Here is a 23,372-nt window from a genome sequence, read left to right on the forward strand (position 1 = left end):
AGATTCAAGTCAGAAATATTTTGATTTTCTTCCTTTTAACAAAAAAATGTTTTAGCTGTGTTTGTTGGAAAAAGTAAGTAGTAGTATTTAAATAAGTTGAACTTTTAATATCTATTTTAAATGCATATTTCTAGTTTTAAGAGCCCAATATATTCAAGTTTATTAGTCCATATTTCCATGCATATTTTGTCTGTTTTTTAGTGCATATAATCCGCTGTCTACTCATGAGGAAAGAACTGTAAATTCTTTATAACAGTAAAATGTTTTATGTTCATGAAAGATTACCTAACTCTAAATTTAATTCACTACTTGTTATTTAACATTATCATTGAATCAATGTTTATCAAAGAATTAACATTATCAATGGATTTTTTCCCGTTCTCTTACATTTTTTTCTTAACGTTATTGCTTTTTGATTTGAAATTCTGAAGTTTAATCAAAATTGAAAGTATGCAGCATTTTTTAATGATAATTGTTTTTGTAAATTAATATTAACTCTTGACTTTCAAAAAAAAAATGTTTTAAAAAAACAAAATAGGCTACTGTTTAATTTTAAAAAAAAAAATTTTTTTCTCTCTTTTATCATTTCAGAAGATCATATTTGTCATCTAAATAAGTGCTCTACTTCAGCTATTAATAACTTGCTCAGCGTTGTCATTGATTTGGAGTGTATATATACTATGTTAGAGAGGAAAAAAGGGGATGACACTACTTTACATGTTTACCAAGTAGTGTGCAAAGTAAGTTATACGGATAAATATTTTAATTTTATAAAACTTCTGCAAACCATTTATTTTGGTTATTATGGCTTATGTACAATTTTTATGCCTACCAAACTGTTTATACAGTAGGTAACCGATTATCCGGAAAAGTCGGGACAATCGCTATTCCGGATAACTGATTTTTCCGGTTTTCTGAATCGCTACAAAAAGCCTTTTTTTTTATTGTTAAACCCAACTTAAAAAAAAAAAATTGGAAATAATCTTAAAACTAAGAAAAAACGATGAAATAATACACTAATGATTATTTCCAAAATGATGGTAAGGTAAACATCTTTAAAAAAAGAAAGAAAAATCGTAAAATCTTATGAAGGAAAAAAAATGTTTTTTTTTTTTAAATGGCGAGAAAATTTATCGAATTTCGTTCCGGTTTTTTGGTTTTCCGGTTTTCTGATTTCCGGATAACGGGTTCTGTACTGTATAATTATTAACAGGGTATCCGCACACCTGAAAAGTCATGAATTTCAGTATTGAACAAAATTTGTCAAGAAATGTCATGATTTTAACTATTTGTTTTTTAAAAAATCATGAAAAGTCATGGATTTAGGTCACTGAAAAATCTAATTTCTGAAATGGACTTATCCCCTTTCCCAATTTCATGGTGTTTCGAATATCTCAATTTATAACAAAATCCCCACTCACAGTCATATTTGATTAAAATATAAAATGTTTTTATCGTGTTCTTTAAAAATTATGGTGTTCTTTCAAAAAATGAAGGAAAAAACATCATTTCTAGAGAGAATTATCTTTTAAACTTCTGTGATTTCAGAATTTTTGTAATTATTATTTTTATTTTATTTTATCAATTTAAAATTTTAGCTGAAGCATGCCAGTCATTGGCGAAATTTTTTATTCTGAAATGAAAACAGAAAAATCAGGAGTATTTCTTTCTTTTCCGATGAACAAGAAAAGTATCTTTAGAATGCAATTCTGCAGAAAAAAAAAGAGAGAAATTTTTTTTTGTTTTTGTATTTTTTTTAGCTATTTTATTGCTTCAACTCTTTCTGTACTCTGTTTTTTAAATTTAAAATCTATAAATATGAAGATGCAAAGTATAACAGTTTTGGTTATATTCAGTGGATGTTATTATAATGCTTTTTTAAATTTATTGTTGGGTTTTTGTCGGAAAAAATAATAATTTCGTTAAGTCATGAAAAATTCTTGGAATTAGTCATAAAAAGTTATGAATTTGAAAATCTAAAGTGCGGCAGATACCCTGTATTAATTTTATTATTAATTATTATTGTATTTTACCCATTAATAACACAATAAGTTTTTCTGAATTTCATACAATAATGTATTTCTTTCAAAACTACAAAAACTACATATATTTTAAAATCTGAATGTGATCGTTATTTGGATTTAAAAGTGAGCTTACCTTTTTGGTGTGTTTTATATATTTTGCAATGATCTAATGAAACATGTCTGTAAGAAGAATCCTGAAGAAAAGGAATGATTGTAGAAAATATCTACAACTTTAATTTAACTATCACATGGAGCTTGCACCAAAATATAAAATTTTTACCTCCTGGATCAACTATTGATTGAGACTCTTACACATTTGATTAGTATTAGTCTGCAGAAAAACCTTTTACTTTATTCTTACTGGAAAAAATTTTCTTAAGTGTATTAAAATGTATTTTAATGTTCACATTAGTAAATAATAACGGCATATCAGACTTTGAGATTCATTAGATGCAATCAACAGCAGAGCTAGGTTATGGTCAAGTTGAGCATAGGGCCTGAATTTCAATTTAGTGCTCTCTATAAAAATGTGCAATTTTTATTTTTAAAAGTTTAAATTAAAGAAGTTACACTTTTTTAAAAAAAATTCCAAAATGTTAGCAAAACCTGTATGAAGTTTTAAAATATTACATTTTCAAACCTTAGACACTATACCTTCTAAACACTATACTAATAACATTTTTTGAATCTTTAAGACACTTTTCTTAAGTGCCTTTTAAGACACTGGACCTAGGCCATGCTATACAATAAAGCTCTGTCAGCATATGAATGTAATAGGTATAAAGTACTGTGAAATTAATAAGTTTATAAAACTGTAACTCGGCACTGATATTTGGTGTATACTTCAGTTTGACTGACAATTCTAAAATATACATCATTCCACCGTGTCTGTGATCATATGTCACGATAACAACCAAAAAGTTTGCAAATTCTGCGAATGCCTATTCCTATAGCTATACGGACAATTCACTATTATTTCATTTGTTCAATGGCATGAAAAAAGTTTTTTTTTGTCTTACCTATAATATATATGTAATTATTTTTATCATAATTATTCTAAACTATTTTGACTCTTTTTCTCACCAAATAAACTATTAGTAGTTGTTTGTTTTTGTTTATTATCAGTACTTGTAATTGTACTTGATAAGGAAATGGACTAAATGCTTCTACAATTTCCAGATTCTAAGAAAGAGTATACATCAGAGGGTTGAACCCAAATTTGGTGGAATTCTTGGTGAACCTCCATTTGATATGATCACAATAGCAATGGTCAGTATAATGGATTTCATGGTGTTCATTACTCTGCATCTGATTTATAAAAGTTTCTAAAGTAGGCATTTAAAAATACATAGCTGCCAACTCTACTGGATTTTCCAGTAGACTACTGGATTAGGCCAGTTTCTCCTGGTTTACTGGTTTCATTAAAATTTCTCCTGGTTTTTGTACATTTTAGAAAATTCCCTAATATTGAGGAAATTTCCTAAAAAAAAATCCTTATTGAAATAGAATTTTTGTGCAGATTATTGCTTGAATATTTAAATAAGTATTAATAATTCATAATGATGCAAACCTCATTTATAAAAAATAGTTCAACCCCTTTTTTTTTTGTTCAAAAATGTTCAGGTTATTTTTATTCAGAACTCTCTTTTTAATTTAATTAAAAAAATATTTTAACTATCTTTGATGAATTAAATGCCTATTACTATTCAAAATTCTGAGTAAACATCTACTGGATTTTTTCCTATCAGTGTTGGCAGCTATGAAATAGGTTTTTTTTTTTTTTTTTTTGTAAAAAGTCTTACATTAAAATGATTCTGTAGAAACTATATATATATATATATATATATAACAAGTTAGCATCACACAATTATTTGGAGATATATAAATAGTAAAAAAATTTGACTCATGTCAAACTTTAAAATGATCTCATACACTTTGAAATTAAGTTGTAAAGTATTCTTGAAATAGCAATCAAAAATAACATTTTATTCTATTGGAATAACAACTGAGATATTAATTATACACTGTAAACTAAAACAAAATATTTTATTAATTCACTTAATTTAAATTTTTAATTTAATGAATATACATATTATTTTTATAAATAGTTTCTAAGTGTCAACTATTAAATGCTAATGGTACCATACACTTAACATCTGATTTGTTAAATAAATTAAATAAAAATTATAATAATAAAATGAACCCTAGCTAGACGTGTTTTTTTGAGTTAAGGGTACCACGATTTCGTGACGAATTACAATAGTTAGTTATTTTTGTGTTGTAGCAAACAGAATCATGTTACCATTAAAAAAGACTGTAACATGTAACGCATTTCTTTTATAAAGTTTGCAGTTTTTTTGACATGCACATCCTTTTTTTTTTTTGACATGCACTAAAAAATATATACCCATATCTTAAAACTAATCATGTTTGGTTTATTATATAAATAATATCTATGTTGTTAGATTTTGTTTTTCAATTTATTTTAGGCAATGCGAACATTCATTCTTTCTAAATTTTCAAGTTTGAAATCTGAAAATGATTTTCAATTCAAGTATAAGTGTGCTCAGATTTTATTGCATTACTTTGACACGTTCAAAATGTTAGATGAGACAGGTTTTAAGGATCAATTTCCTGATGGTAACAGTGATGCTTACAAGTTTGAATATGCTAGGTAAGTAAAGATATGAAAATTATATATTGGTTCATTGAGTGCCTGATACAATGTGTACTATCATAACTAAAAACTATCATAATAGCCCCACTAAAAGTCTTATTGATTGACTAATTTATTTATCGTATCTAATGCTTTTGCTTTTCAGCAACTAGTATTAGAAACCTGTTATTGTGAACTTATTTAATTAATAGAATAATTCAACCTTATGTTCAGTAGTTCCCAAATGGTGCTCTGGCGAACCCTAGGGTTCCGTGAGATACTACTTTTTTTTAAAACTGAAAAGGATTTTTTGAAAACTGTAATAGGCTTATATTCAACCAATAATCTATTATTTATATAATATAGCCTCTACAGACTTGAAAATTAAACATCCTTAATAAAATTTAATTTTAAGATTTATTAGTGAACAAGAAGTTTCATTCTCATAAAATGGTTCAGAATTTTTTTAAAGTTTTTTTTTTGTTAATATTTTTTTATTACATATTTACCCCTGCTAATGAACCTTTTTAAAAAGTAGGTTCCACCAAAAATTTTTTGATGGTTTAGATTTCTGTGGCCGAAAGAAATTGGGAGCGGCTACTTTAGTTTACTATTTCCACAAAATATAAAGAAACTACTTACATTATAATAATATTATTTTTAAATTAGCTCCCTAAAATTTTTACTCACAATTCCTCTAATCTTTCTTTTTAATTTATATTTCTTCCTTTTTTTAAATTTTTTATTTTTTGATATTATTTTAGACTAATGATAGTACAAATTTAGTCTACTATTGATATTATCTTGCAAATAAAAATGTATACAATTAATTGCAATTTTATTATTTTTTGTTAAATAATTTATAAGATTATAGCATTTTTTTTAGATAAGGAAACTGTCATTCTTTTTTAAATTGAGAAGTGCAAAATTGTATTGATTGATTTTCATAAAGATCACCTTAAAATTTTTTTTTAAATAAAATATAGGCCACCTGATTCCAAGGCTAGGCAAGTGCGTTATATTGTCAGGGAGGAAATAATATTAAAAGAGAAAAAAATATTTATAAGCCATAAAATTATTTCAGAACTTTTTTATTAATGATTTTTAATGTGTAATTTGCAAATTTAACCTTGTTTTCATTATAATAGTATTTGACTACTTAATTTTGTCGAAATTATTTCAAGCATTTGCTGATATTTGTTAATTTTTACATTAAGTACAAAATAGTATTTTTTTTAATTTGTTTTAAATGCTGGATATTATCTTTTAAATAGTAACAATTCTTTGATTGTTTTAAGATGGATGTGCTACTGTGTTCTCCCGAAATATTTTGATAGTCTTCAATATTGCAGTTTTGTTGAAGCTTTTGGCCTGTCAGTTTTGAGGCCCATTTATCCTTATTTTAAGGATATTGTTAACAAAAAAATATCTTTAGAGAAAATGGAAACCAAAATTTTGGAAGAAGTATCTGGGTAAGCTTTTTGACTCTCAGTTTTCTATTGTTAAATATATTTGTGTTAATTATAGTTTATTAATAATCATTTCATGTTGTTAAGCATTAAATATGAAAAGACTGTTTTTTTTTCTTCACAATATTTAGTTAAGCTGTTGTTGGGTTTGGTTATTCAATTTTACAAGGAATTAAATTAAACATAATTTATAATTCATTGTGATTCATTTGTATTGTTTCTAACACATTTTTAGTACCGCAAATTTTTTTATTTTTTATTCATTATTGACTTACTTTTCTTTTGTGTAAGATGCTTTACACAGCATGAAAAATATATTTTCTTACTATGCAAAGATTTAAAGATTTTTATATGCAATTTTAAAGATATTTCTATAAAAAAAATTTAAGGTGAGGAAAACCTTATAGTTGTTTTTTTAGTCTACAATTGATTATTTTAAGAAGTGTTCTTCTAATGGGCATTTAGGCTTCATAAGGATGTTTTTTCCTTTCTGATTTTTATTTAAGTAGTATGAAATGCATGTGGATTTAATTTTCATGACATATGCAAGTGGCATTGTTAATTTTCTAAAGCTATAAATTTTTCCCATCACTGATCAACCACAAAAGGTGAAGTATATATGAAAAGAATTTATGAAGAATGTAGCAATATATATCAAGTGTATAATTCTTCATTAAAGGATTCTCAATTTCGTTCCCTGAACACTGTATTTCCTGTTATTTTTCTTTTTTCAAGTGCTGAATATCATTTTATTTATTTTAAATATATTTGGGGTCATTTTCTTATTTTAACTCTGAAGTTTTCTTTTTAGTTTCAATCAAAATAAAAAAGGTCAAAAATATTTAACATTTTTATTCTGTTACATAGTACTATACCAGTTCTTCCTTTAGTGTGAGTAACATAGATAAATTTTACTGTAATGATTATGTAACCGCTTACAAAATATAATTTCCTGCATATGTTAATTTTTTTTAGTTATTTTCTGTACCACATTTATTTTATTTTTAATAAAAAAATTTCTTTTTCGTCTAGAATATTTGAAATGTTTTCATCGGAGGTAGAAAATGAAAACTCTCCAATCTGGCTTACTACTGATCCTCCTCTGAAAAATCATCTTGTGCCATTGGAAATGGTTCCTAAAACATATCAATCCATTTTTCGAGAACAAGGTGAGGGTGTTGCACTTTTCTTTCATAAAAATGTAAACTTTTGCTCTATGTTTTTCATTTAACATCATACTTTTAAAGTGATTACAATCCTTTCTCATTTAATGTTTCTTTTATGAGGAAATTTAAAGTAATTTGATTATTTTATAACATTAAACAAGTTTTTCTACAAATGAAAAATAAATTAATTAATCTAAGATGTTTATGTTAAACATGTAACTATAAATGTATCTAGCTAGATAATTAGCCAAAACTAAGTGAAAAATATCTGTTAAACATTACTTTTTACAATGGCTAATAACAGTTTCAATTTACCGGTCATAACAACAAAGGTTAGTTGAAATCCTTGAATACAATTCGCGTTTGAACAGAAAAATAATAAGTTTTTACTTTTCTCAGACATTGTTATTACTTGCAATTCCAATACATTTCTCACTATTGTTTATTGGATACTATTTGTGGTTTCACTGCCCTTTTTATACCCTTTCATCCAATCCACTGAACCAAAAGATAGCTGCCTTGTGCGCACTACTTTGCTATGCATCTAAAATTTGACCTCTTTTACCCTACAGCTATTGCTTAAGAATGCAGTTTTCCATCTAATATTTTTGGTTCTGTATATAGAAAATTAATATCGCAATCCACCGAACTCTTAAATTTGAATTTTATCAATATGATTGTTTTATCTTATTATCCAAAAATCAGTTCTGAAATTTCTAAGACTTTGAGCAAATTTAAGTTTAAACTCATTTTATCCACTAAAATAAACTAAATCTCATTATTATTAAAGAACCTATTGCTGATATTTTTTCGCTGGGGTATTTGTTAAATTTCGTGTCAATGTGGTATTGCGTATATTGCACAAACTAAATGTACCCTTAAACTTCTACTTAAGGAACAAGAGAGATATGTTCAAAATCAAGACACAAACTGATCTTTCATTGCTCTACACTCTTGGAATTCTAATCACAGGTTTGAATTTTTTTCTTCTAAAATCACTCATCAACTGAACTTGATTTTTGGGAGTCATTCCGTATTTTTGAAAAATTCTAAAAATTCAGTTAATCATTTTTCTAGTATCCCACCGTTTCCCAATTTTAGGAATCCTGTTCTAATTTAAGCTGGTGTACTCCGCGTTTCCCATCTCACTCCTGTTTCATATCTCCCCCCTTTTTTTCTTTCTTTTTTTTTGTTCACTCTTGTTTTTCTGTCCTTATTGGTTAAACCAGTTTGCACGTCTTTTCATCTTACTTTTCTACCCTTATTTAGTGTTTAAACTCTGAGGAAGGTTCTTGTGTATGGAACCGATTTAGTTAAAATTATTCAATATTTTGAAAAATCTAAATTAGATTTAAAATGAGCCCACTCTAATTCAGAGTAGCCACAGAACACAGAAAACAGAGAAAAATCAGGGAATTTTATCAATCTGGAAAAATCAGAGTTTAACTAAAGTAACCAAAAAGTCACAGAAAATGAATGAATGAATTGGAATTTGAGATACCTGAACTCCAATATTTTTTTTAAAAAAATTTATTCTTTTAATAATATTTGTAAAACATTTGTCTATTTCCAACTCCAATAAGCGTTTTGGGAAAGTAAAGATACTTCACTGATAGCAGCAAAAGAAATGTTTGTGTGAGTCCATTTGTAACTCTGGCTGTAATCTGAAACGTTCCACTTTTCTCTTAAGACCATTAATAATTTTTATAGTGAGCCTCGTTTGAGCCTTACAGCTTTATAATGCCTGTACGAATTCAGAATCCTGCCAGATGTAAAGTGCCTTCCATAATACGTTTTCTTCATGCAAAAGTAATGAAGAGGGTATACAAAAGGCATGCAGTTAAAACAAATGCAGGGTCTTTCTGACAAGCAGAATTTTTTTGGGGTATGACAACACTCTTCCTCACATGGCTCTTCATACCAAGACACTACTTAAAAGTTTTCTATTGAAAAACTTTAGATAATCCAGCATAGAGCACGATTTTGCATCCTGTTACTTTCAACTATTCCTTTGCCTGCAAAAACATCATGTAGGGAAAAATTTTATCGATGTGGATGAGATCGAGACTGAAGATGAAATGTGGTTCTGACAATAGGCAAACGACTAATCCATTGGTATTCCAAAGTCGTAGAGGCAAAGTTCTACGACTTTGGTATACAAAAGCTTGTTCCCAGACTTAACAAATGCTTTGACAATGGTGACAATTATGTCGAAAAATAAGACCTGTACCAGTAAATAATTTGTGATGTACATTAAATCAATTAAAATGTTTTTTAAGTGAGTGTGAGGAATTGAATCTGTACTTCTCGAAAAGACCAAGTGTTTTGTATTGCATTTTATGTTTATGAATAAGACATAACTTTAAAAATAATAAAATTTAATTCCAATGGTTGTAAAAAAAAAAATCGTGAATTTCAAAAAAATCAGTCTGGAAAATGCAGGGTATTTTTTTCTGAATGTTAATGGCCGCTATATGTGAACGCAGTAAAGTTTTGGAATAGTTATGACTTTTTAGATAAAAACGAATTAAGGCATATCTAGTATTATCATTGTATTTTATACATTTGTATTTATATCTTTGATTTGTATTTTTCCTTTGTCCAATTCCAATATTTTTTAAATTCTTGAATGTTTAGTTGTCAAAGATGTGGGGCCAGTAAAGAAAAAACTGGCAACAACTGCACCTTTTTTGGATTGTGCCATACCCTCAGCTGGGCCAGATCTTCCAGGTAACTATAACTGAACTTCTAAACATTTTATAACAGTGTTGATTCCTTGCAATATGTTTTATCTTAAAATATTTAAGTATGATTCATATGCCATGTAATTTTTTTTAATGTGAGAAAAATCTGAGGTTATTTACAAAATTCTTATTAAAGTGAAGCATCACTTCCGTAAAATTGGCCAAAGAGTCATTATATTGAGCATGAACTGAATTCACAACAACACATTTTAAATATCTTCAGTCTCCAGAAAACAAAAGGAAAAATTTACATCACTTTCTTTGTAAATTCATAAATAAATACATTGGTAATAAATTGATTTCAATTGAAAATAAGTTAATATGATTAAACATTATAAAGACTACTTTCAAACATCAAAAATACTATCTATAATAATAAATAAGATATTATAAAGTTAACTATAGGTTTTAACAACACGTATGGTGCATGTGTAATTCTGCTGTTTTTATCATTTACGTTTTTTTACTTTATGTTTAACTTTATGTCCTTTTTCATTACAATTTTAGATGGTGTTCCTGAAGATGTTGTCATAGAAGCCATGCATATTTTGAAAGACCCTGGTCATATGTATGGTCCTCGTGTAAGTTATATATTACACCAGGGAAATGTGCTTAGTTTTATGATTTAATTTTGATTTTGAGAATATTGTTATTTGTAAAAATGATAAGTAAATATAGTTAATTTTTCTTTATCAAAAAAGTATTGTTATTCGGAGTATTTTTTTCAAATATTGATGTTATAAAAGTGCCTATATTTTCGGAGATATTAAAATTCTTTTGACCTACTGAAATAGGTTACCTATGTTTGTGTATACCGATAAATACATTTCTATAACTTAATTAAATTAAATTATAATTTTATGTTTAATAAATGTGTGCTTAGTAATTACTTACATGTATGTTTAATAAATGACAAAATAAGTTTGATTCGTACTTTATTGAAATTATTTAGCTTATTTAACTGCTGATACAAATATTTATGGTATAGCTTGTCCATCTAACTATAGCTTCATCTAGCAGGTTTGAAGAACACTTAGGTTTCTCAATTTTGTTTTGCCCCTTAGTAACTTCCTTATCAGTAGGATAATGTGTACTTGGTAGTGCAGTCGAATGTGATTAATTTCAATTTGTTATATTTGAAATTCTTGATGATTTGAGTTTTTTGCTGAGTCTAGGGTTTTTTTTTAAATAAAAATTAGGCTAACAAATTATGATAATTTCAATTTTTGGCATAATTGCTTTTATGGTAAAAATTGTTTCTTAAATTATCTTTCTAAAGAAAACATAAATAAGATCTCCTTCCTACTGTCTTGACTGTTAATAAGTCGTCCAAAGCATGTGTGAAGGCCTTTGAGAAAAAACTTGGACGCATCCCTTTAGCAGGAGAATCTGTTTCACCTAGGGTAGAAAAACAGGTTTTGTCCTAGTGTACAGCTATTCTTTTGGACTGTGAATGATTTTATGCTGAATTCTTGTGACTGATTTTATGCTGTTGTGAAACTTTGAGCTTTTGTGTTTGTGTTATAAACATTGTTTTTATGCTCCTACAGTGGTATTGTTAAAAGCTAAAACTTCTTATAAATCACTAGAATTAATTGGAAATGTAGTGGTGATTAAGGAAGTGAAAAAATGCTTTAAAGAGAGTCAGAAATCACTGAGGGGTTTGGAATTCTATAAAATGTGCTTTTGACATACTTAACAAAGATAAAATTTTCATTTAAAATTTGATTGTCAAGTTAAACTTTTATTTACTTATTTTATTAATGCGGGGTTGCCACAGGCAACTAAAATGCAGCTATTTTGTGACCTGAGACAACTGTGGCAACTTTTTTTTGCCTGAAAAGCCTAAAAAAGCAACTATTTTCTAGAAAAGGTGACTATTGGGAGACTTTTCTGTGCTCCTAGTGATCTTTTTTTTAAAACATAAATTGGATTGAAGACCCTGAACACAATGAATTTTTTTTCTTAAAAAAATAAAAAAATTTGAATTGCAAATTCATTTTTTAATGCTCTCAATTTGCACAGATTCCATTGTAAGTCTATTTTGTTTCTCGATCGGCTTTTCAACAATAATTGCTATGCAACTCTGCACGATTTTAAGAAACCCAATCTTTATTACTATAGTAGGATGCAGAATTTCGAATTTGAGTAATCACTTCTCACAATATATATATATATATATATGGAATCAATTATTGATGAAAAGGAAAAAACTTTACAAAAAGTTTATTTTTTTATGAAAAAGTATTTTTTTTAATGAATTCTAGTTAGTCAAAGTATTTAAGTTTCTGCAACTATAATAATTTTTTTGATATAAAAATTTAGTGTTAGAGCACAAACGTTTATGTGAAAATGATATTTTCCACCAACTTGACTAAATGGATTATCGTATATGACAATTAAGTCATTTAATAATATTTTAGTCATACTTTTGTTCTTATTTAGGCAACTATTTTCATAGTTTTCGGCAACTATTTTACTGCTTTAAGCTACTAAAAGCAACTATTTTGTTAATTTTTTTCTGTGGCAACCCTGTTTATGAGGTGTTTTTAATTTTTTTTTCTAGACTCTTCAACTTCCAATTATCCAAATCTTTTTTGTATCAATAATGTAGTTTGTACTCTTTCATCAATTACTTAGAGGGTGGCATCATGCACTTTTAAATATGACATTTTAAATATCTGATAAATATTTATATCTTTAATATGTCCTTTTAAATGTCTGTTATAATAAAAATTAATGATTAGCTTAATAGTAATATTATGTTTTTTAAGCAAAAGAGTAAGTTTTTAGCATTATAATTAGTAGATTAATTTTTTCAGCATTATAATTAATGCCCTAATATATTAAATTACAGCTTAAATAAAGAATATTTAGAAATTGCAACTGAAAAATTCCATTCTAAAACTATGATAAAATTGAAATTATTAAAATCTGTTCAAGATATTAAATTAGTTATTAATCAATATGTTAGAATTATCAAAATTGTTATTTAGGTGCTAGAAACATTATAACCTGTTTCCCTTTTTACCGGGAATGGTTGGTTTCAAGTTTATATGTTGTTATGTTTAAATAAAAGTTAAGCTCTAAATTTAAGATTAAAAACATGTATTATAAAATTAAACTTGATTTTGAAAAACATTTGAGATTTTATTTAATTATAAATATATTAAATCACTACTATGCAAATTTATCACCAATTGCATGCAAACACATGACGTGTCATTTGTGAATTATTTTTTAAAAATTCTTAATTAGTAAGTTATTAAAATTAATTCTTAATATATCTTTTTTTTAGGATATATGGGATGATTCTCCTCGTGATTTAAAACCTCGAGAGCTGGAAAGGGAAGGCACTCTTGAAATTCACATCGTTGCTAATTCCGTAACTCATGATATAAGTGAAAAATGCAAGATATATCTTATTGGACTACAAAATCTGTTCTACCACCTTTTACCTCAGATACCAAAAGAATATATAGCTCGTTTTGTATTTGATACGTAAGTGTTTTATTATAAGTAAGTGTATTTATTACGTAAGTGTATATAATTGTTATAGTTATCAAAAAGTAAAAATTTATAATTATAATTTCTAAATAGATTCGTTTTATTATTATAAATAGAGTCACACATTACATATTTACTTGTGTATTATAAATCCATCTTCTATTTTACACATCAAGATGGAAAATTTTGTACTTGACTCGTCACTTTAAATTTATTTGTTGTGGAACTGGTAGTAATGGGCCATGTAATTCACTTCTTAAAAAATTGTGTTTCATATTTGTGATGTTCTAAGTGTCTAGTAGTACTGACACAAATGTGGTATAGTTGGTTCTAAGAAGTTTTATACTGATTGCCTAAAAGCTTTTATTAGGTAATAACCATATTACTTTCTATTTGTTTGTTTTTTATCCTACTTATCAGGAAAATTTTAAGTTATGTGCGGTTTAATATCAAGATGTATTTAAAATAATACATCTTTAAATCAGTCTTAAGAAAAAATCAGTAGATTAAGTTTCATAAATTAATATCTATTTTCTATTTGTTTTTAATATTAAAACTTCTGTTCTTCCTTAAAAATTTAACAAATATTTTCTGTTAAATAAATGTAAGTATTAAATTTTAATTTGAACATTGTTACTTTTCATAATTATTACGAAATGATTAAGTAATGATGTAGCTCAGCAATGAAAGAATGGGATTGATTGAACTTCAATGCCTGTCTGCTTAAGCAAAATTCGTACTATTGTATCTAAATTTTCTTGTTTTTTCCTCAACTTATTGAAATACTATTCAAAGTTAAATTGATATTATTATTTTTTTTTAATTTATAGAAATTGGGAATAAATAAATAATGAAGTGGGGAATAAGTTGAGATATGTATAGCTTTATAAAAAATTTGTAGTATATTAGTCAGTGATTGATGTAAAAAGCTGTAGAAAGTTAACTGTACATAATTAATTCAATAATAAATAATTTAATATATGATCCATTATAATAGAAAGGTACAGTTTGAAGTTGATGAGTTATAAATTTCTAAAATTCTACATAACAACTGTAGAATATATTAATTGGTCAAAAAACTAAGTTCAGTCTTGAAATATTTTTAGAGTGGCACAAATGTGTCTATCAAGAAAAAAATCTTTGAGATCAAATGTATTTCTGGGTAAATTGACCCTTTGATTATTATTGTAATTTAATTGTTGTAACTGAAAATTGACACTTATTTATTTTAATTAAACATATTTTTTTACTAGAAAATAAAAAAATTTCTATATTTTAAATCATGTTTAATATAATATGATAGAAGGTATTGTTACCATTTTCAAAATTACAGCTTTATCATGTTTTGTTTTAGAATTATAACGACTTCCAAATATATATTTAAACAATATGACATACCATAACATTTCAAATTATGAACACCCACTTAACAAGTAAATTTAAATACTCATTTTTCAACTCATGAGAGTGTAGCTAAATTCTCTTTATTTCAGAGACACGACGCTGCTTATCTATAATACACTAACTAAGCAGTAATTTTCTGTTAAGCATAATCAATTTTGAAAAATATTTATTTCATTAAAATTAATATCTAAATTATAACTTATTAGTTTTGTAAAATATTCTCCTCAGTGTCAGTACACTATTTTACATATATTTTTGTATTTCAATATGATTACTTGGTTACGTAGCAATAGAGCTACAACAAATATTTTTCGTGTAGTACTTTATTATGTATTTTTATAATTCAATCGTACATTTTATGGAAAATTATTTTTATAATTTATTATTTTATTTTAAATTAATATTTTCTTCCATCTTTAATATTAGGAAGCATAGAAACTTAGCATTGGTATGTAAGGAGGATGTAATTGGCGGCATTTGTTTTCGGATGTTTCCTGAACAAGACTTTTCAGAAATTGTGTTTTGTGGTGTGTCCGTCAACAAGCAAGTCAGGGTAATTTTCTTATTATGTTTATGAAACATCTTTTAGTATGATTTTTTGCTTTTGTAATATCTTTTTTTTATCCAGTTAATTAAATTAAAATATTTAAAGAACTTAACATTAAATGTATGCATTTTATTTTGTTTGTTTTGTCAAATAAAACCATTTGTTATACTAAATATCTATTTTCCAGGGTTATGGTACGCACATGATGAATCACCTAAAGGATTACCACATAAAGCATAATGTTTTGCATTTTTTGACCTACGCAGATAATTATGCTGTAGAATACTTCAAGAAACAAGTGAGCTTTTTTAAAATCTTTTTTACAGTAATGCATGGTTTAAAACGTTTCTGTAAAAGTCTCCTATCACTTAATATATTTAAATTTTTTAATTTGTTAATAGTAATTTGTGTTTCTCACCATTATTTTTCCAGTTTTCATTGCCAAATTTATCTCTTATATTTCAAATCACTTTTGTTTCTTCTCATTCATGTGTGGCAAGTCTTAAAAATGGGTGTCTGTTTACATGTTGACTTTTATTTCCAATTTGTATATTTTTAAAGCAAATAAAGTTTTTAGTCAAGTAAATAGTAATATAGCTTCATCTGTTCTCTAAGAGTTACTGCAACGAAAATATCTGCTTATATATTCATGATTGTGCTCGGAATTTTTCCTTTTAACAGCTTTCTTTTGTCTAACCATGAGGCTTTTCGATTTAACTATACTTGCATGAAGTTGCACTGAATTTAAAAAGTACCTACAAAATCAAAATTTTTGCGTACCCAAGCAATATGATTTTCAAGTCCTAGTCCATTCCTTTGTCCACTTGTCCCGCAATGAACAATTCATAAAGACAAGCTTCCCACTATAACGCCGAAGTCAAGCATCTTTGGCTGCGGACCGTAAGCGAGTAGGTGACCGCTTTGATTAGTCTGCATAGGGCCCAAGGGTGCATGGTATTAGTCCTCGTGTAACTGTTCTACCGTAAAATGTTTAAGGTCGTTGGGCTACCAAAGCGGAGGAGCCATTTGCAGAGAATCAAAAATTAGGATGGCATGTCTTCACATCATCCTCAGGGATGTTTCCAAGGCCATCACCAATAGCTCATTGTTTATCTCTAGTGCGACAAAATTAAAATACCTTTGTCTACTTGCTGTATGAGAAACATCTATTAATTGTTTTAATTAACACTCAATCCTACATCATTGTTGATTCACTGGGAAATTTGTTTTTATGTCCGTAACAGTTGAACTACTACTTTTTCTTTCATTGCTAAAATTCATGATTGCTTGAAATAAATTTTTTAAGTGCAACTGAACTGAGAGAAAAAAAATTGTACATCTTACAAGAGTCTAGGCATGTTTGCTCTTAAAAAAGGAAACTCAAAGCTTTTTTGTACTACCAACTCATGCCCAACAAAAGTTCTGCATAAACTTACGAAAATGGCTTACTTTTGCGTATTCATCCTGTGCTTTCATTATTTGAAGTATTTATTGGTTGAAGGAAAAAATTTCAGAAATGGTACACTAACGACATTAAAGAAAATCATGTGGAGACTTCGTTTTTCTTATTATAATACATGATTTTTGCATCCACAATCATATTTAGTGGCAACTACTATATTATATGAGCTTGCAGGAAAAAATCAATATTAATTTGATAACCACAGCTACTAAATATAGAAATGTATTCATTGCAAAAATTGTGTGTTCAAAGTTAAAACCGGTTTGTATAGCATATGAGACATGGATCTGGCAACTGTTTAGCTTTTTAAGTTTTATCAAAGTATCTCAGGTTTATGGTTCTTAAGATGTAACTTAGAAGATATAAACAAGAAAGAAGTTTGATTTTTCGACACTATAATAGTCAATCATTCTTTTAGCAAATCTATTTAACTTCAGGAACTAAATAATTTTTGTATTAAATATGTCATACATTTCTAGTACAAATTTCGAAAGTCGCTCAGTTTTACAGTTTTTTCTGTCATTAAGTATCAGGATATAATCTTAATTTTTTGTTTTTTAAATAGAAATCAAATTGTGAATTTCATGGCGTGATGGTTAATTTTTTTTCTGTTTTTCCTCATTTTAGGGATTCTCCAAAACTATTACACTAGATAGAGAAATGTACTCTTGTTACATAAAAGAATATGATGGTGCTGAACTCATGGAATGTAGACTTGATCCTAAGATAAAATATGTAGATTTATCTAATGTTCTTAAAGTACAAAAGGAGGTAAGAATCGCCTGACTTCGTTGAGTTTTTTGTTAATTTTATCAAAAAGTTAATTTTTGAAATTCTCTTATGAATTAGCACTTGCTGCATTGAAAATATATTCTCAATGAATTGCATAGTTTATGTCGTTTTTTACAAGTGCCATTCTGAATAAGTTTTAGTTTTGACTTTTCCTTTTTAACATAATTCATTGTTATATTATATGTTTTCCTTATTTCTTTAATCACTGTTTTTTAAAAGCTTTGTTTGAAAAATAATAAGAAATGTGAATATTTGGTACTTTCAGAAATGTTTTAGCATCCGTTCAAAGTTTTCTGTTTAGCTATGTTAATTATAATTAACAGAAAGCTGTAGAAATTTATTAAAGTAATGTAAAAATTTCTTTTGATTGCTTGTTGTTAGACCAAAAGTTGGATAAAACATTAAACATTATGCGAAATATAAATAAGTTTAATGAAATAATTTAAATAAATGTATTTTATATAATGTTTTCTTGAACTCTCAATGACCATTTCTTAACTCATGATTTATTATTTTATTTTATGACCATAGCCCATTTCTTCTTTAAAGTATGTTTAAAACAGTGTCTTTAAAACATTAAAAATATTCTTAAATTTATCAAAAAATTTCCATAACGATTAAAAAGGAATTTCAGTTCAAACAATATTCCTCTACCAAAATAATATTATATTATATACCATAGCCCATTTCTTCTTTAAAGTATGTTTAAAACAGTGTCTTTAAAACATTAAAAATATTCTTAAATTTATCAAAAAATTTCCATAACGATTAAAAAGGAATTTCAGTTCAAACAATATTCCTCTACCAAAATAATATTATATTATATATCATTATATTGAGAGTAATAAAAATTATTATTGAATACCAAACCAAGACTTGAACTTAAGATTATCACCATTCCAATGACTCAAAATTGTTATATATGAGACACATTTTTACCTGTTTTTAAGAATTAGTGGAAAATAACAAATATAATTTACTTATTATGTGTATGCTGGTGTGTTTTTTTCACCATCTTTAAATATTAACTAATACCCAAATAAAAACCTCACTTTCATTTAATTTTGTGTAATTGGTGAACATAAGTGAAAAATTTTTTAACTTATTAATTATTGTTTTCAGGTGAAAATGTGTCAAATTATATGAGGCACATTTTTACTTGTTTTTAAAAAATCATGAAAAATAAAGAATATGATGAACTTAATTACGCTGGTGTGTTTTTAACCATCTTTAAAGATTAACTAATACCCAAATAAAGAGCTCACTTTCATTTAATTTTGTATAATTATTTAGTGAACCCAAGTAAAAAAAAATTTAAACTTATTAATCACTGTGAAACACAAATCCACAGATCACAACATAATCGTAAAAGTTTAAGTGAAATCTATCTATATTATATCTATATTATTTTTTCTGTTTTTAAACTAGATAATAAAATTTCTCATTCGAAAAGAAAGAGATTCTGATCCACTGGTACGACCTGGGATTTGTTATTTCGATCAGGGAGTTCAACAAATTCCTATTGAAACTATACCTGGAGTTAGTAAGTTGAAATTTTTAGATAATATGTTTTTGTTGCATTAGCTAAATTTGCATATTTAATACCATGTGATTGCGGAAGTTTGTGCCATATTTGAAACAAAATTAAACGCAGCACATTTTCAAGAAAAATATTCTTCATTTTTAATGTATATTTATGCTGTAATTATATTCATTATTATGACTTAATATATAATATTTAATTATTTACAATTCATTTTCTAAAACTGCCTTTTTGTTCATGAATTTATCCATTTAGGAATGTCTTATTTTTTTGAAACTGAGCCTTTTTTATTATCTAAAAAAGCTATAGGGAGGAATTGGATTCGTATCACAGTTTTTTTTTTTTTTTTTTTGCATTCAAATTATATTACTGAAAACAGGGCTACAAAATTCTGAATTTACACTGTCTGGTGAATAAGAAAGATTTTTTCTTTCTAACATTTTAATAATCCTTTTAGTGACTTATGCAGGGCTCCAAACTGATCTTCTTTTTCCACCAAAGTCCATTTTTTAGTGTTAAATCCATTTTAGTCTTCTTTTGAATGATTTGAAAATTATTTTACGGAAGTGTTTCCTTGTAATTGAGAAAGAACGTTTACATCTCTCCTCTTAATTCATTTTGTTTGAAAGCCAATGATGTTTACGTTAGTATAGTTGTATTTATAGATCAGTACTACAAATATCCTTGAACCTGGAAATCATTCACTAATTAAGATTGATGCGAATTTAGAAAAGTCAATGATAACGGAGCTTCATCACTTCAAAAATTTTGTCATCCTTTTATATGCTTGGGTTAATAAAGATGAGGTCAGAGGTGCTACTTAATCCATAGAACTCTTTTTCTTTTCTTTTCTTTTAACATGATTTCAATTGTAAGAGTTAATTAACGATTCTAAAATTGAAAATATTTAGTAATTTGAAAGATCTCCCTCAAAGTGCACAAAAGTGATAGAAGTATCTTATATAATTTACCCCATTTGTTGTTTCAATAGTTTGAAGACTCTTGAATTCTATTATATATAATACGTAGAACTTAAAAATAAATTCTTTTATAAGGGTGAATTATAACTTATATATACTTTACTATTTTTAAAAGAAGAAAACGAATGTTGTTGCATGATTAAGATTAGTTGTTTTAAAAATTCTGAATTCTATTTAAAATTATTTTAATTACATTAACTATTCATTAATTACAAAATTTTTAAAATTATAAACTGAAGATGAAAAATTAAAAATAATAACTGATGGTTCTTATTTTTAATATTAGGTTCTGATTATAAAGTATTAAGCAAATTACATTTATGAAAAAGAATTTTTAATTTAATTTATATTTTTTTGCTAGGATAATTCTTTCAAGTAGTAATTTTTATTATTGTTAAATTGGTAATTTGAAAATATATTTCTTCATTTCTATGTAAAATTCTGCTTTTTTTTTCAAAACTTTTGTTGCATATCTATGTATATGTAGTTTTGTGTGTAAGATTTATATGTAGTTCTAAAGTCGCAAAGTTTGAATCCTAGGGAATGTTTGCCAACTGAACAAAATATTAAAGCATGTTATTTTTCTAAATGGAATTGTGGTTTTAAGAATTTTCAATACTCTTGTATTCTTTTATAAAGGGAAAAAATGCTCATGATTTTCATAACCGTGAGATTTATAACGAGTAAGAATCAAAGGGTCCTTCACATATCTAATGCACATTCTTAACAAATGCAATTTAAAATTAAGTTCCTAGTTTTTCCTATTAGTCTTCATTATTTAAGAATGTGAAATAATGTAGCATAGTATTTTATTTTCTGGCCATAGTGATATTATTTTAACAAGACATGAATACCGGGGTAATTCACTCTTTTTTTATATAGTAGTTTTGATATGCCACAATTCATATTCGTTTTGGAAGTGGTATCTTCTTTTTATGGTAAAAAAACATATCCGTTTTGGAAGTGGTATCTTCTTTTTATGGTAAAAAAAAACACATCCGTTTTCAAAGTAGTATCTTCTTTTTATGGTAAAAAAAAACATATCCATTTTGGAAGTGGTATCTTAGTAAAAAAAATTCAAACATATATGCAGCACAAAATGAAATTTTCAATAGTCTTGTATGTATTTAAAATGTCTTGATTTTTTTGTAAAATATTGTCCTGATTTTTATATTGAGCTACCATGAAGCCTGTACTCTGTACTGGTTTTGTTTTATCATTTTGTTAAATAAATGCATTTACTAAAATAATTTTTAAATCTTACAGGTGGCTGTCTCAAAAAAGAAAGAAAACAGTACGTATTTCATAATTATTTAATTATATTTTCATTTTATGTTCTTATTTTCATCAATTCGTTTGAGAATAAACTTCTATCAGTAAAAAAATGTTTTTAATAAAAATTTGCAAATTAATGTATTTTCCTTGACTGGGGAATAACTTAGTAAATTCTCATCCTATTTTTGTTAGTTTACACATTAACTTTTTGCTACTCTATTTCTGTTAGACTTAGTTTTTAGTACTATTCAATTTTGGTACTTAGAATGTCTATCATCACTTTCTTACTTTGAGTTTGGAATAAAATGTGTACCTAGATCTTGTGTGGTTAAACTCTTCATTTAATTAATCCAATTGCCAATTTTATTTACATTGAAAAAATATTTAATATTTTCTACATATTTATATTAAACCCTTTAAGTGTTAGTCACAGCTGTTCTCAAATTTTAATCTAGTGTCTTTCATTAAACCAGAAACTATTTTTTACTTGTAATTAAGTAACAAAAAAATTATGTAGTCATTAGGGGGAAAATTCGGTACAATTTTGCGTACAGCCATCAGAAGGTTTAAACTTTAGTAGACTATTAATGCAAATTTTAACATTCTAAATTATTCATCTTGAATTTTAATCTTATAGTTGAAGTGTGTGTGTATGTTGAAATATATATGTTATATTATATTACAATAACAAAGACAAAAAATAATAGAAAGAAAAACAAAAAAATTACGAACATTAATAAATATTACTTATTTCTCATAAGCTGCAAGTATATACTCATAAAATAAATTGAAAACGTAAAGAAAACATGGAAAAAAGGAAATGAAAAGAGGAAAAGAAATAAAAATTATTAAAAGAAAATATTAAATATACATATATATATATATATATCCTCAGTAATTTTAGCTTAGAATTTACATATGTTTGCTGACATGTTTTGATGAATCTCGTTTACATTTAGGAAGCTGGAAAAATAATTAAAATTAAAAAATTTCATTTCTGTTTACCCTACAATCTATGTCTATGCCCATCAGTTAAGATTGAGTGAACCAAATTTAATAATAATTTGTGTTATTTCAGTTACCTTGATTTTACTAAAAACCAGAGATATATTGCTTCATTTGTTCAACGATTTATTAATGTAGAATCCTTAGTATTAAAAATCTTTTCTTTTGAATAAATACACTAAATGTTAAAATATTTAAAATTTGTTCTAATTAATTTATAGTAATTAAATTAATCTTAATTTCAAGGAAGACATTTTTTTGTTGACTGAATTAAAGTATGATTTCCAATGCAATTGTAATTGTAGCAAAATGCTTGCCTGACAAAGTTTGATAGAAGTGAATAAATTTTGTAAATTTTTGTTTGTTTCATCATTTTCAGCTAATTCCTTGTAAATAATAAATCAGTTATAGTTTGTTCAATAAAAAACTGTTGTTTATTGCTATAAAAAATGTTTCCTCTTTTATACTACTCTGCTAATTTTGATTTTAATGTTTTTCCTTTTACTTATTCTAGTTTTTTTTATAAATTTGTAAATGCAATATCGCAAACTGAACATTTTTGGTTATGATAGTTTAATTTTTTTTCTTCAGAAATCTTAGTTAATTTTATTAATAGCTTTATTATTTATTTTACTTCGCTATTTTACAATAATAATTTGTATTCATCTTTCTAGTAAAAAGGATAGTGGTCTTTTCCAACAAATTTTGGAAACTAAACTTAGAAGAGTTTTTGATCAAGTTTCAGTAAGTATCTAAATTTATTTTTGTTAAGGGATCTAGAGGATTTTTCAACCAAAA

The 23,372-nt window shown here is 26.3% G+C and overlaps 2 protein-coding genes across 4 annotated transcripts in view; both read left to right on the forward strand.

Moving 5' to 3' along the window:
• LOC107457364 (uncharacterized) overlaps positions 1–7,175 on the forward strand; it is an 84,096-nt gene extending 76,921 nt beyond the window's left edge. For both annotated transcript variants that reach the window (XR_015434791.1, XR_015434790.1), the window contains exon 3: positions 7,125–7,175. The gene's annotated coding sequence lies outside the window, so the exon portion shown is untranslated. The remainder of the gene's footprint in view (positions 1–7,124) is intronic.
• Positions 1–23,372, forward strand: part of Gcn5 (Gcn5 acetyltransferase) — a 37,978-nt gene that overhangs the window by 11,872 nt on the left and 2,734 nt on the right. For both annotated transcript variants that reach the window (XM_016075510.3, XM_016075511.5), the window contains exons 4-17: positions 592–740; positions 3,204–3,293; positions 4,514–4,698; positions 5,979–6,152; positions 7,182–7,318; positions 9,953–10,045; positions 10,567–10,640; positions 13,358–13,560; positions 15,397–15,523; positions 15,705–15,815; positions 17,607–17,750; positions 19,200–19,314; positions 21,561–21,588; positions 23,249–23,318. In XM_016075510.3, coding sequence (XP_015930996.2) covers positions 592–740; positions 3,204–3,293; positions 4,514–4,698; positions 5,979–6,152; positions 7,182–7,318; positions 9,953–10,045; positions 10,567–10,640; positions 13,358–13,560; positions 15,397–15,523; positions 15,705–15,815; positions 17,607–17,750; positions 19,200–19,314; positions 21,561–21,588; positions 23,249–23,318 — 1,700 coding nt within the window. The remainder of the gene's footprint in view (positions 1–591; positions 741–3,203; positions 3,294–4,513; positions 4,699–5,978; positions 6,153–7,181; positions 7,319–9,952; positions 10,046–10,566; positions 10,641–13,357; positions 13,561–15,396; positions 15,524–15,704; positions 15,816–17,606; positions 17,751–19,199; positions 19,315–21,560; positions 21,589–23,248; positions 23,319–23,372) is intronic.

This window comes from Parasteatoda tepidariorum, chromosome 6 (genome assembly GCF_982258835.1).
Source record: "Parasteatoda tepidariorum strain Cologne lab strain chromosome 6, Ptep-v5.0, whole genome shotgun sequence".
Lineage (NCBI taxonomy): Eukaryota > Metazoa > Arthropoda > Arachnida > Araneae > Theridiidae > Parasteatoda > Parasteatoda tepidariorum.